Here is a 13,263-nt window from a genome sequence, read left to right on the forward strand (position 1 = left end):
TTGCATAATAAAATGCCAATTTTGTCACATTGTGCAATCTTTCTATAATGTATGATTGCTCTGAGGTGTCTTGAGATGGATACAAGTTTTCTCTTCCAAGAAATTGTTGACCATGCTTTCATCAAACACACAACTCTGATAAAGTACCGTATTTTTCGTTTTATAAGACGCACTGGATTATAAGACGCACCCCAAATTTATAGGGGGAAAAAAGTGTTCCGTCTTATAATTCAGTGGTGTCTTACCAGAGGGGGGGGGGGGGCGGCAGCGGTGGTGGAGGGGTCGAAGAAGACAGGGGCAGTGCCGCAGTATGGCGATGCTGCCGGCAGCTTTCCCAGATGCTCGCTGCAGACGGCAGAGCTGTGAGACAGGAGGAACATCCAGGAACTGTCAGCGGTACAGGTTTCAAAGAAATGGCGCGCAGAGTCGGTGCGTCGCCCGGAGTTGGTGCATGCGCAAATTAAGCTATCGGCTCAATCACATGCAGAGATCTAATCTGCGCTCGCACCACCTCCAAGCGCCGTTTTCCTTAAGTTCGCTGCTGGGAAATCAATGGGCCAGAGGCGGCATATGTGCAGATGAGATTTTCAGCTGAAAGCTCTATCTGCGCATGCGCTTACTCTGGCGACGTTATTTGAAGCCTGCACCGCCGACATTCAGGATGGCAGCCCCTGCCTCAGATCCCCATAGCACACTGCCTGCAGCATCTCCCCTGCCGCCTGTGACCTCTCCCCATCCCCCCAGGTAAGCTACATTCAGCTTATAAGACGCACCCTTCATTTTCCTCCAAAATTTTTGACAGGAAAAGTGTCTTATCTGAAAAATACGGTACTTATTTGCACCAGTGTTGAACTGTTGTGTTCACTGATTAGCTGCAGACAGAGGGAGTAGTGGCGGACATCAGCGCTGGACCCGGGGAGGGGAGGTAAAGCCCAATTTGTTGTTTTGAAATAGAAGCTGGGAGAAGCGTGGAACGATCTGTGCTGCTGTGGAACAAACTGAAAGTCCAGTCTATGAAGTGGATGAAAGAGGGGCTTTATTAACGCGTTTCAGAGCGAAACCCCACACTTCTCGAGAACAGGCACCAAATTCAAATTCATTTTTAAACACTATCTGAATAAATACTTTAATAGGGTTTCCAGTTTTGGAAAACCATGTTCCTCGGCTGCAATGAATATATTAAAATAGTCTTTAATATACCCATTTGGGATGATTAGAGAAATGTGTTCTCTAGCTTGGCCCCTTTATGAGCCGGAGCAGAGAGCCGCTGTGCACACTCTGGTGGGACCAGCCTATCCATGTATCACGTGGACGTCCTTTCATATGAACGGATGACATTTAGTGCTGCATGTTTCTTGTAGCATATATATGAACATATTTTATGGTTAACCAGTGCTTTATTGGCTGTTATCACTGGTGGTTTGTAAGTTGCACTGGCTTCAGTATGAAAGCAAAGAATTAATAAGACACTGAAGCTGACAGATCCTCTTAATGTTTAGTAATTATGCCATCTTCCCTGACTCTAGTAAAACATCCCACCACAACTTTATATTAGACCGTGAAATGTGGGAAAGCTTCAACTCGACTGCTCTGAGAACACCGGAACCTGCAGCCGCCTTTTAGCACGGCAGACTTGTATTCCCTCCCATTATTAGTCTTTTGGATTCTACTTCATCCACATGTTGTACTCGTAACTAGTGATGAGTGGGCACTACCATGCTCGGGTGCTCGTAACTAGTGATGAATGAGCACTACCATGCTCTGGACTCATAACTAGTAATGAGCGGCCACTACCATGTTCAGGTGCTCAGTACTGGTAACTAGTGATGAGTGAGCAAAACCATGCTCGGGTGCTCGGTACTCGTAACAAGAGGTTGGATGCTTGAACAGGTGCAACTCGAGTGCCTGAGTATAATGGAAGTCAATTGGTGCCTCAATCATATTTTTGGAAGATTTACCAGAAATTGCTTGACTTTCCCATTAACTTCCATTATACTCTGTACTCGAGTCGCGAGCCTCCAACTGCTCGTTACGAGCACCCGAGCATGGTAGTGCTCGCTCATTACTAGTTACAAGTACCGAGCACCTGAGCATGGTAGTGCCCGCTCATCACTAGTTACGAGTACTGAGCACCAGAGCATGGTAGTGCTCACTCATCACTAGTTACGAGTACTGAGCACCCGAGCATGGTAGTGCCTGCTCATCACTAGTTACGAGTACTGAGCACCCGAGCATAGTAGTGCTCACTTATTACTAGTTACAAGTACCAAGCACTTGAGCATGGTAGTGCTCACTCATCACTAGTTACGAGTACTGAGCATGTGAGCATGGTAGTGCCCGCTCATCACTAGTTACGAGTACTGAGCACCCGAGCATAGTAGTGCTCACTCATCACTAGTTACGAGTACTGAGCACCCGAGCATAGTAGTGCTCACTTATTACTAGTTACAAGTACCAAGCACTTGAGCATGGTAGTGCTCACTCATCACTAGTTACGAGTACTGAGCATGTGAGCATGGTAGTGCTTGCTCTATTTTTAATAAATAAGTCCTGGTTTTTTGTTTCAATCACTTTTAAACACTGATCCACTGTAACCCATCCCATTAAGAACAGCAGTACATTGAGAGCAAAGATCCTGAGAACACCGGTTCTATCCTAATATTATACTCTTGATTTCTTATTTTACTCCCACTATATTTTATGCAAGCTTCTGTATAACGTGGTGTATGAATTGTAATAATGCAACTGCACAACTCATTGATTTTTTTTTTTTTTTTTCCTTTTTTATTTTTAATTATGTGGATAATTTAAACACTATTACATATGATGAATTTTGACACATCATGTGCTTTCTTGGCTCCTTTTCTCTAACGCCAGTCCTTGATAAAGCTGCTTGTATTGAATGCATCTTTTTTATGGTTGTATCCTGATGAAGACGTTGTATAACCTTGAAACGCTTAGATAATAAACCATATAGAATGTTCTCCTGATTCTTTTACTCTTTCTATCTGGATTTCAACGGTAGCGCAGAGAAACCACACATCTCTCCATTTCAGCTTTTCATGGATTATTAGCAACTTTTAGGGCATGTGCGCAGTCTTTTTAGTAATTTTTGTTTTTTTGAGAAGGAATTGGAGAGCTTCTGCTCAAAAACCCCTTGAAAAACGTTGTGCTCACATTTCCATGAATATGCTTAAAGTAGTAGTTATAAATTTGGTACTGGCTGGCAGAAATAAAGCAGCTCCACTAACCACTTAGGATCCTGTTTGGATGGAGGGAGCATTACCCTAAACCCGTTGTCTTCTCTCGTATTAACAGTTAGAGCCGCTCCCAGAGTCCGTGTTACAACAGAGGCCGAACAGCAACGCAGTGAACTCTATGGAAAAAGTCATTCAAATCCAAAGTAAGTATAGAATCAGTTAGTGCAGATCATTTATAGAGCGTGTGTGGTCTGAAATGTCTTTACAAACTTTGTTACTGACAGGTTCACTATACCTTGGAATCCCAGTACAATATAGGGAAGAGAAACATGTTTTTAACCATACCTATTCTGTAATTTTTCGGCATTCTCCTGTGTCAAAATTTATGTTTTCATGTTTCATATTTAAATTAAGCCCGCAAGTGCACTTGTGGGCATATCAGTGCACTTGCAGTCCTCGGCTTCCCTTCTCTTCACTTCTCGCCACCAGTACCACTCATGCTTTTTTGATTGTCAATGGCAAACCGAGGAGAAAAGTGGGGGATGGCACCAAAGAAGAGGAGCAGAGGACTGCAAGTGCAGTGATAAGCCCACCTGTGCACTTGTAAGCCTAATTTGCATATTATTAAAAGATGAATTTCAGTGCAACGGGGTTTCAGGTAATGACTAAATAGGTATGGTTGGATGTGCTTCCCCGCAGTATCCTGGTGAGCCTCTGGTTTCTTAGGCACATTCTTACTGACAGGTTCACTTTAAACTTTGTAAAATTAAAGATATAATGCTTTTCAGTATCTGCACATAAATACTTTTATTAGCATGAAAAGGAATGTCATCAGAAAATGACCAACTATTAACATATTCTTTTTTTATAAATATATTAAAGTCAATCTATCAAGAGAGTTTACCCTCCAACCTGCGTATATTAATAGAGCTGTTACACCTGATGATGTGGGTGTACTTACTTTGAAAATTCATCTCAAAATTTCTGTATAATCCTGATAGACTCATTAGCTCAAATGCTCGTTTTACTATGTATTCCACCGTCCCAGCTTACCTGACTGCTGAAGCTTGTACTGTGCACTGTGAGATCTCAGCAGGTAGGAGGGACACTGAGGAGCTATCATCAGGCTAGGTGGGCAGGGAATGAGTTTACACTTAAATAAGAATTATATGTTTTGTACATCCATGTTAGAATGGGTAAGTATCCCAGTCAAATCAGGTCTGTTTTATCATTTATATAGTTTGCATTGTAAAAATTGGTTATTGATTTCTTTTAACTGGATTTTCTTTATTAGTATTAATTTTTTTGTGTGGTAGTTTTAAATGGGTGGATTTTCCGTATCACTATCTGTATTTAAAATAAAACCAATCAGAAATCTGTAAACTTGTAATACTGGATTAATACCTCTTGTTCTGTACAGCAGCTACTTGTATAGTATTTTTCGCATTGTAAGACGCATTGTAAAAAACAAATCTAGCTTCCCGGGGAGCACTGCGTCGGTGGAGCAGAGTCCTACGAGGCTAGTGCCACCGCTGTCGTCGGCTTCTTGTAGCAGCAGCACCATTGAAGCAATACTGGCATTGCTGTGGGCCCATAGCTGGGGTGTCACGAAGCGCGAGGAGGGCGCCATGGATCTGTTGGCAAATGGCTGCGTAGGCGGGCGCTATGGATCTCAGAACCGAGATCTCTATCTGTGCCTGCGTTGCCTCCGACTTGATGGGCTTCAGGAAAATGGCTTCGGAAGTGGCACAGATTGAGATCTCAGAGAGTCTAGATCTCTATCTGCGCCTGCGCTGCCTCTTCAGCCATTTTCCTGAAGTCCATCACGTCAGAGGCAGCGCAGGTGCAGATAGAGATTGCGGAGGGCTCCATTTTAGTTCTCCTCAGCAGATGTAGAATATTAGAAGAGAAGAGCGATTCTCCTCCTCCTACTCTGCAGTGCTGGATACTGATTGGTGGAGGCAACTGCTGCAGAGCTGTCTACACCAATCAGTGATCTGACCCTGACAAAATTGTCAGTTGAGCGAAGAGTCCTTTATAGGTGAGTAAATACACTGAAGGGGAACACAACCCCTATCATCCGCCTTCAGAATATACTGTATCAGTGGGTGTATTCTGAAGGATGATGGGGGCTGTATAAACACTCTAGGGAAGGGACTGTAATGTAGTGGCCAAAGTGTTGCAAATGTGACTACCACCCCCCTCATCTTTCAGAACACACCCATGTAGGGTATACAGCATGTGGATGTATGCCTAAGGATGAGGAGGCTGGTAGTCCCAGATCCCCATAACAGTGCGTCATCCATAGATCCACCACAGCAGTTCTTCATCCACAGATCCCCATAGCATTGCATCATCAACAGATCCTTCATAGCAGTGCATCGTCCACAGATCCCCATAGCAGTGCGTCATCCACAGGTCCCCATAGCAGTGCGTCATCCATAGATCGTCCATAACACTGCTTCATCCACAGATCGTCCATAACGCTGCGTCATCCACAGATCCCCCCCCCCATAACAGTGCGTCATCCACAGATCCTCCATAGCAGTTCGTCATTCACAGGTCCTCCATAAAAGTGCGTCATCCACAGATCCTCCATAGCAGTGTGTCATCCACAGATCCCCATAGCGGTGCGTCATCCACAGATCCCCATAGCAGTGCGTCATCCACAGATCCCCATAGCAGTGCGTCATCCACAGATCCCCATAGCAGTGCGTCATCCACAGATCCCCCATAGCAGTGCGTCATCCACAGATCCCCCATAGCAGTGCGTCATCCACAGATCCCCCATAGCAGTGCGTCATCCACAGATCCCCCATAGCAGTGCGTCATCCACAGATCCTCCATACCAGTGCGTCATCCACAGATCCCCATACCAGTGCGTCATCCACAGATCCCCCATAGCAGTGCGTCATCCACAGATCCCCCATAGCAGTGCGTCATCCACAGATCCCCCATAGCAGTGTGTCATCCACAGATCCCCCATAGCAGTGCGTCATCCACAGATCCCCCATAGCAGTGCGTCATCCACAGATCCCCCATAGCAGTGTGTCATCCACAGATCCCCCATAGCAGTGTGTCATCCACAGATCCCCCATAGCAGTGTGTCATCCACAGATCCCCCATAGCAGTGCGTCATCCACATATCCTCCATACCAGTGCGTCATCCACAGATCCTCCATAGCAGTGCGTCATCCACAGATCCTCCATACCAGTGCGTCATCCACAGATCCCCATAGCAGTGCGTCATCCACAGATCCTCCATACCAGTGCGTCATCCACAGATCCTCCATACCAGTGCGTCATCCACAGATCCTCCATAACAGTGCATCAGTCACCCATCATCCCACAAGCTTCCAATCATGATTTTCACAAACATAATTCATGTTACTTACAATGCTGCTGTTGAATCTATGTTATTAAAATAATGCTTTTATAATGTTTTAGTGTGCTATTTGGTTCAAAATATATTTTTTAAATTTCCCCCCTCTAAAACCTAGGAGCGTCTTATAAAGCGAAAAATACGGTACATATACTGAAATATACTGACTCACTAAGCTAAAAAAAAGCCACTCTAATTAGGGCGAAGATCACTGTGAAGGGGGGACCTGAGATGTGACCATTGCTATTGTGATGGTTGATCCTGGGTTATCTATTATGTATAAAAGTTTCATCAGTGACAATAACAATGAAAGTGACTTCCAAAAAGTAATAAAAACCAGAAGCATGAATATAGTATTAGCTTTAAGCTGGGTTCACACATAGCGACAGCGACGTCGCTGTTACGTCACCATTTTCTGTGACGTAACAGCGACCTAGTAAGTCGCTGTTATGATCGCTGCTTAGCTGTCAAACACAGCGACGCAGCAGTGATCATAACATCGCTACATGTGCAGAGAGCAGGGAGCCGCGCACACTGCTTAGCGCTGGCTCCTTGCTCTCCTAGCTACAGTACACATAGGGTTAATTACCTGATGTGTACTGCAGCTACATGTGCAGAGAGCAGGGAGCCGGCAGCACAGGCAGCGTGAGAGCTGCAGATGCTGTTAACGAAGGTAAATATCGGGTAACCACCTTGGTTACCCGATGTTTACCTTGGTTACAGCTTACCGCAGGCTGTCAGACGCCGGCTCCCTGCACATTCAGATTGTTGCTCTCTCGCTGTCACACACTGCGATGTGTGCTTATCAGCGGGAGAGCAACAATAAAAAAACGAACCAGGGCTGTGTGTAACGAGCAGCGATCTCACAGCAGGGGCCAGATCGCTGCTCAGTGTCACACACAGCGAGATCGCTAATGAGGTCACTGCTGCGTCACAAAAAACGTGACTCAGCAGCGATCTCGCTGTGTGTGAAGTACCCCTTAGTGTCCAGTATAAACAGTAAGTTCTTTTCTGATTACACATTCCTCCATTCAAAGTCCTAATGGTGTCCCCCTGATATCTGCACTAACATATATTGTCTCTTTATTAAGGTGAATATTGGCCTTGTTTGCATCAACTTTCTTCGACCGTCTCATATTCACTTGTTGAGGCTCAGAAATGTGAGAGTGAGGAAGCAGAGACGGTGACGGCAATGGCGTCCCTGTCTGTGGGCGTCCGTCCAGAGCGAAGGTGAGCACGGCTATAGATATTATATGTAGTAAATGTATTACTGACAATTGTGTTCATAAAACTGATTCTAACACGGTTATTATAGATACAGTGTACTGAAGTGTTTAAGTCTTTTAATAGTTGCAGTCTTGACATTAAAGAATGTTGCCCAACACAAAAACAAAAATCACCGAGTTATCAAAGCCATTATAGAGACTTGCACTGCAGTTTCTTAATGGGCAAGTGTGCCACTGAACAATATAAAATACCCCCAGTGATCACTAGAAAATCTTCCCTAGATATGGAATTACAGACTGTGTAACAAAACATGTTAGTGAAGTCCTCTGACTCCAGCAGCCTCTGCAGTGAGTGAAGTCCTCTGACTCCAGCAGCCTCTGCAGTGAGTGAAGTCCTCTGACTCCAGCAGCCTCTGCAGTGAGTGAAGTCCTCTGACTCCAGCAGCCTCTGCAGTGAGTGATGTCCTCTGACTCCAGCAGCCTCTGCAGTGAGTGAAGTCCTCTGACTCCAGCAGCCTCTGCAGTGAGTGAAGTCCTCTGACTCCAGCAGCCTCTGCAGTGAGTGAAGTCCTCTGACTCCAGCAGCCTCTGCAGTGAGTGAAGTCCTCTGACTCCAGCAGCCTCTGCAGTGAGTGAAGTCCTCTGACTTCAGCAGCCTCTGCAGCTGATTTCAACCAGGCACTTATTAAAAAAAAAAAAAAAAAAAAGTCACCCTAAAAACCGACGCATTTTGGCTTATGCCTTAATCTTTCATACTGGCACTGTACATATAAGGATCTAGGAACACTGTGAAGGCTTTATTTTTCACTTGAGCTAGGCTTAATCTTCTGTTATTTCATTGAGACAAGAAGTCATTATTATATGTTAGCTAAAATTCCCAGTGCAACTGACTACAGTTTTTCAGCTCGTTCCATTGGACAGACAATGAGTGTCTCCACTCCCAGATCCCTCAAAGTGATCAGTGCAAATGAGGGCATTAATTACCAAAGTATAATTAAGATGCCATGAAAGACCATTAAAGGGGATTTCTGGGATAAAAAAAAATTCCCTATAACTCTGTATACTGCAAACGTTTACCTGTTTTGTTCTTTTCTGTTACCAACCAATGAAATATGTGGTTTCTTCGGCGCTCTATTGGGAGACCCAGACGATTGGGTGTATAGCTACTGCCTCCGGAGGCCACACAAAGCATTACACTAAAAAGTGTAAGGCCCCTCCCCTTCTGGCTATACACCCCCCGTGGGATCACGGGCTTACTCAGTTTTCAAGCTTTGTGTGCGAAGGAGGTCATACATCCACGCATAGCTCCACTGTTTGTAGTCAGCAGTAGCTGCTGACTATATCGGATGGAAGAAAAGAGGGCCCATATAGGGCCCCCAGCATGCTCCCTTCTCACCCGCGGTGGTGCTTGTAAGGTTGAGGTACCTATTGCTGGTACAGAGGCTGGAGCCCACATGCTGTTTTTCCTTCCACATCCCCTGGTAGGGCTCTGTGGAAGTGGGATCTTGCCGGCCTCCAAGCCCTGAGGCCGGGCTCCATCCACAGACCCAGAGAACCTGCTGGATTTGGAGCATGGGTACAGTCAGGGACATGGCCCTGCATCATTCAGGTACTCGGTGTCCCCGGCAGGCACGGACACACTCAGGACTTGCTGAGTGTTGTAGTGCGCCGGGGACAGTAGCGCTGTGCGCCGGGGTTAGGTCACTGCAGCTTTGCTGAGTGACGTTACATGGTGGGAACTACTGCGCCGACCGCTCCTGGACCGGCGGCGCAGCTGCGACCTGTAGTGCGCCGGGGACTTCGCGCCGACCGCGCTTTTACGGCGGCGGCGCTTCTAACTTGAGTCCCCGGCTTCTGCGGCTTAGCGCCGTTTCGTTCCCGCCCCCACCCTGTCAATCAGGGTAGGGGAGAGACGCTGTTCAATAGGCAGCGCAGAGGGCTGGAGCCTTATTTACATGCTCCAGCCCTCTCACTAGGCACAGGGGGACGCAGTCTTCCCGCTTTTTGTCTGTGCACGCCCAGGGCCCGCCCCCCCCTTCACAGAACGCCGGCAGCCATTACACATGCAGTCTGGCTGGGGAAAGGCATCAGGCTCTGGGAGACCCAGACTGGAGGGATTTCGGCGACCACACACCCGCTCTTAAGCGGGCGGTAAGCAGCGCTTTAGTGCTGGCCCCACTAGTGCCTCAGTGTTATATTAGTGTACTTTTTTCTTGGTACCATATATATATATTTTATATAGTTGCACTGTAAGGTCGCTTCTTGGCTGGACACCCTGTATTGCTCTGAGGAGACAGCAACATGTCATCCGCAAAACGCAAAGGTGCCAAGGCACAGGCTGTGTACACGGCTTGTACTGCATGTGGGGCTGATCTACCGGCAGGTTCCAATGATTCCCATTGTGTGCAATGTTCAGTCCCAGTGGCACTTCGTCAGCCAGAGCCTATGGTGGTAGTTGCCCAGGCAGAGCCGCCTGTGAACCCTGCCCCGGTGACGGGGACAGACTTTGCAGTTTTTGCTGATAAGATGTCTGTGACTATGTCAAAAATCCTTGAGGCTTTGCAGTCCAGGCCAGTTATGCAGGCCATGGACACTGATATGCCTTTGCTCCCAGGTCCCCCTCAGTTGGAACTAATCCGTACTTCAAGGGAGTCCCAGGCATCACAGGCTGAAATCTCTGACTCAGATGACAGCCCCAGGCACCCTAAGCGAGCTCGCTGGGAAAGACCCTCGACGTCATCACACTGCTCAGGGTCTCAGCGAGGAGAGTCTCTCTGTGATGAGTCTGAGGACGGTGATCAGGATTCTAACCCTGAAACCCCTCTCAATCTGGATGCCCCTGATGGTGACGCCATGGTTAATGACCTTATATCGGCCATCAATAGACTGTTGGATATTTCTCCCCCAGCTCCTTCAGCAGAGGAGGCAGCTGCACAGCAGGAGAAGTTCCGTTTCCTATATCCCAAGCGTAAATTAAGTGCTTTTTTGGACCACTCTGACTTCAGAGAATCAATCCAGAAACACGACGCTCATCCAGACAAGCGTTTCTCTAAACGTTCTAAGGATACCCGTTATCCTTTTCCCCCTGACGTGGCCAAACGCTGGACCCACTGTCCAAAGGTGGATCCACCAATTTCCAAGCTTGCGGCTAGATCCATAGTCGCAGTAGAGGATGGCGCTTCACTTAAAGATGCCAACGACAGACAGATGGACCTTTGGTTGAAATCTGTCTATGAAGCTATCGGCGCGTCGTTTGCTCCAGCATTCGCGGCCGTGTGGGCACTCCAAGCTATTTCAGCTGGTTTAGCACAGGTGGATGCTATCATACATCCAGCAGTGCCGCAGGTGGCGTCCCTAACTTCGCAAATGTCTGCGTTTGCGACCTACGCTATCAATGCTGTCCTAGAGTCTACAAGCCGTACCTCTATGGCGTCCGCCAACTCTGTGGTTTTGCGCAGAGCCTTGTGGTTAAAGGACTGGAAAGCAGATGCTGGTTCCAAAAAATGCTTAACCAGCTTGCCATTATCTAGAGACAGACTGTTTGGTGAGCCATTGGCTGAAATCATTAAACAGTCCAAGGGTAAGGACTCTTCCTTACCACAGTCCAGATCAAGCAAACCACAGCAGAAAAGGTGGCAGTCGAGGTTTCGGTCCTTTCGAGGTTCGGGCAAGGCCCAATTCTCCTCTTCCAAAGGGACTCTGAAGGAACGCAGGACCTCAGATTCCTGGCGGGCTCACTCACGCCCCAGGAAACCAAATGGAGGAACCGCTTCCAAAGCCGCTACCTCATGACTTTCAGCCTCCTCCCTCCGCATCCTCGGTCGGTGGCAGGCTCTCCCGCTTTTGCGACATTTGGCTGTCACAGGTCAAGGACCGGTGGGTAACAGACATTTTGTCTTGCGGGTACAGAATCGAGTTCAGCTCTCGGCCTCCACCTCGGTTCTTCAGAACCTCCCCACACCCCGACCGAGCAGATGCCCTGCTGCAGGCGGTGGACTCTCTATGAGCAGAAAGAGTGGTGATCCCGGTCCCCCCTCAGGAACGAGGGCAAGGATTTTACTCCCATCTCTTTGTGGTTCCAAAAAAGGACGGCTCCTTCCGTCCTGTTCTGGACCTAAAACTGCTCAACAAGCATGTGAACGCAAGGCGGTTCCGGATGGAATCCCTCCGCTCCGTCATTGCCTCAATGTCCCGAGGAGACTTCCTTGCCTCAATAGACATCAAAGATGCCTATCTCCACGTGCCAATTGCTACGGAGCACCAACGTTTTCTACGTTTTGTAATAGGAGACGACCATATTCAGTTCGTAGCTCTGCCATTCGGTCTGGCGACAGCCCCACGGGTTTTCACCAAGGTCATGGCGGCAGTGGTAGCGGTCTTGCACTCTCAGGGACACTCGGTGATCCCTTACCTGGACGATCTACTTGTCAAGGCACCCTCTCTCGAGGCATGCCAACTCAGCCTGAATATTACGCTGGATACTCTCCAGACTTTCGGGTGGATCATCAATTTTGCCAAGTCAAATCTGTCACCGACCCAATCACTAACGTATCTTGGCATGGAGTTTCATACTCTATCAGCGATAGTGAAGCTTCCGCTGAACAAGCAGCGTTCACTACAGACAGGGGTGCAGTCTCTCCTTCAAGGACAGTCGCACTCCTTAAGGCGCCTCATGCACTTCCTAGGGAAGATGGTGGCAGCCATGGAGGCAGTTCCCTTTGCGCAGTTTCATCTGCGTCCACTTCAATGGGACATTCTCCGCCAATGGGACGGGAAGTCATCGTCCCTAGACAGGAAAGTCTCCCTTTCCCAGACGGCCAAGGACTCTCTGCAATGGTGGCTTCTTCCCACCTCGTTGTCTCAGGGAAGATCCTTCCTACCCCCATCCTGGGCAGTGGTCACGACAGATGCGAGTCTATCAGGGTGGGGAGCAGTTTTTCTCCACCACAGGGCTCAGGGGACGTGGACTCAGCAGGAGTCCACCCTTCAGATCAATGTTCTGGAACTCAGGGCAGTGTATCTTGCTCTCCTAGCTTTTCAGCAGTGGCTGGAAGGAAAGCAAATCCGAGTCCAGTCGGACAACTCCACAGCGGTGGCATACATCAACCACCAAGGAGGGACGCGCAGTCGGCAAGCCTTCCAGGAAGTCAGGCGGATTCTGACGTGGGTGGAGGACACAGCATCCACCATATCCGTGGTTCACATCCCAGGCGTAGAAAATTGGGAAGCGGACTTCCTCAGTCGCCAGGGTATGGACGCAGGGGAATGGTCCCTTCACCCGGAAGTGTTTCAGGAAATCTGTCGCCGCTGGGGGGTGCCGGACGTCGACCTAATGGCGTCTCGCCACAACAACAAGGTCACGGCATTCATAGCGCGGTCGCGCGATCAAAGAGCTCTGGCGGCAGACGCCTTAGTCCAAGATTGGTCGCAGTTCAGGCTCCCATATGTATTCCCG

The 13,263-nt window shown here is 48.0% G+C and overlaps 1 protein-coding gene across 1 annotated transcript in view; it reads left to right on the plus strand.

Annotated features, from left to right (window-relative positions):
* The window catches only part of HDAC4 (histone deacetylase 4), a 72,158-nt gene that overhangs the window by 54,263 nt on the left and 4,632 nt on the right, over positions 1 to 13,263 (plus strand). Inside the window, exons 22-23 of the mRNA XM_075318926.1 lie at positions 3,319 to 3,403; positions 7,674 to 7,812. Coding sequence (XP_075175041.1) covers positions 3,319 to 3,403; positions 7,674 to 7,812 — 224 coding nt within the window. The remainder of the gene's footprint in view (positions 1 to 3,318; positions 3,404 to 7,673; positions 7,813 to 13,263) is intronic.

Source organism: Anomaloglossus baeobatrachus, chromosome 7 (genome assembly GCF_048569485.1).
Source record: "Anomaloglossus baeobatrachus isolate aAnoBae1 chromosome 7, aAnoBae1.hap1, whole genome shotgun sequence".
NCBI lineage: Eukaryota > Metazoa > Chordata > Amphibia > Anura > Aromobatidae > Anomaloglossus > Anomaloglossus baeobatrachus.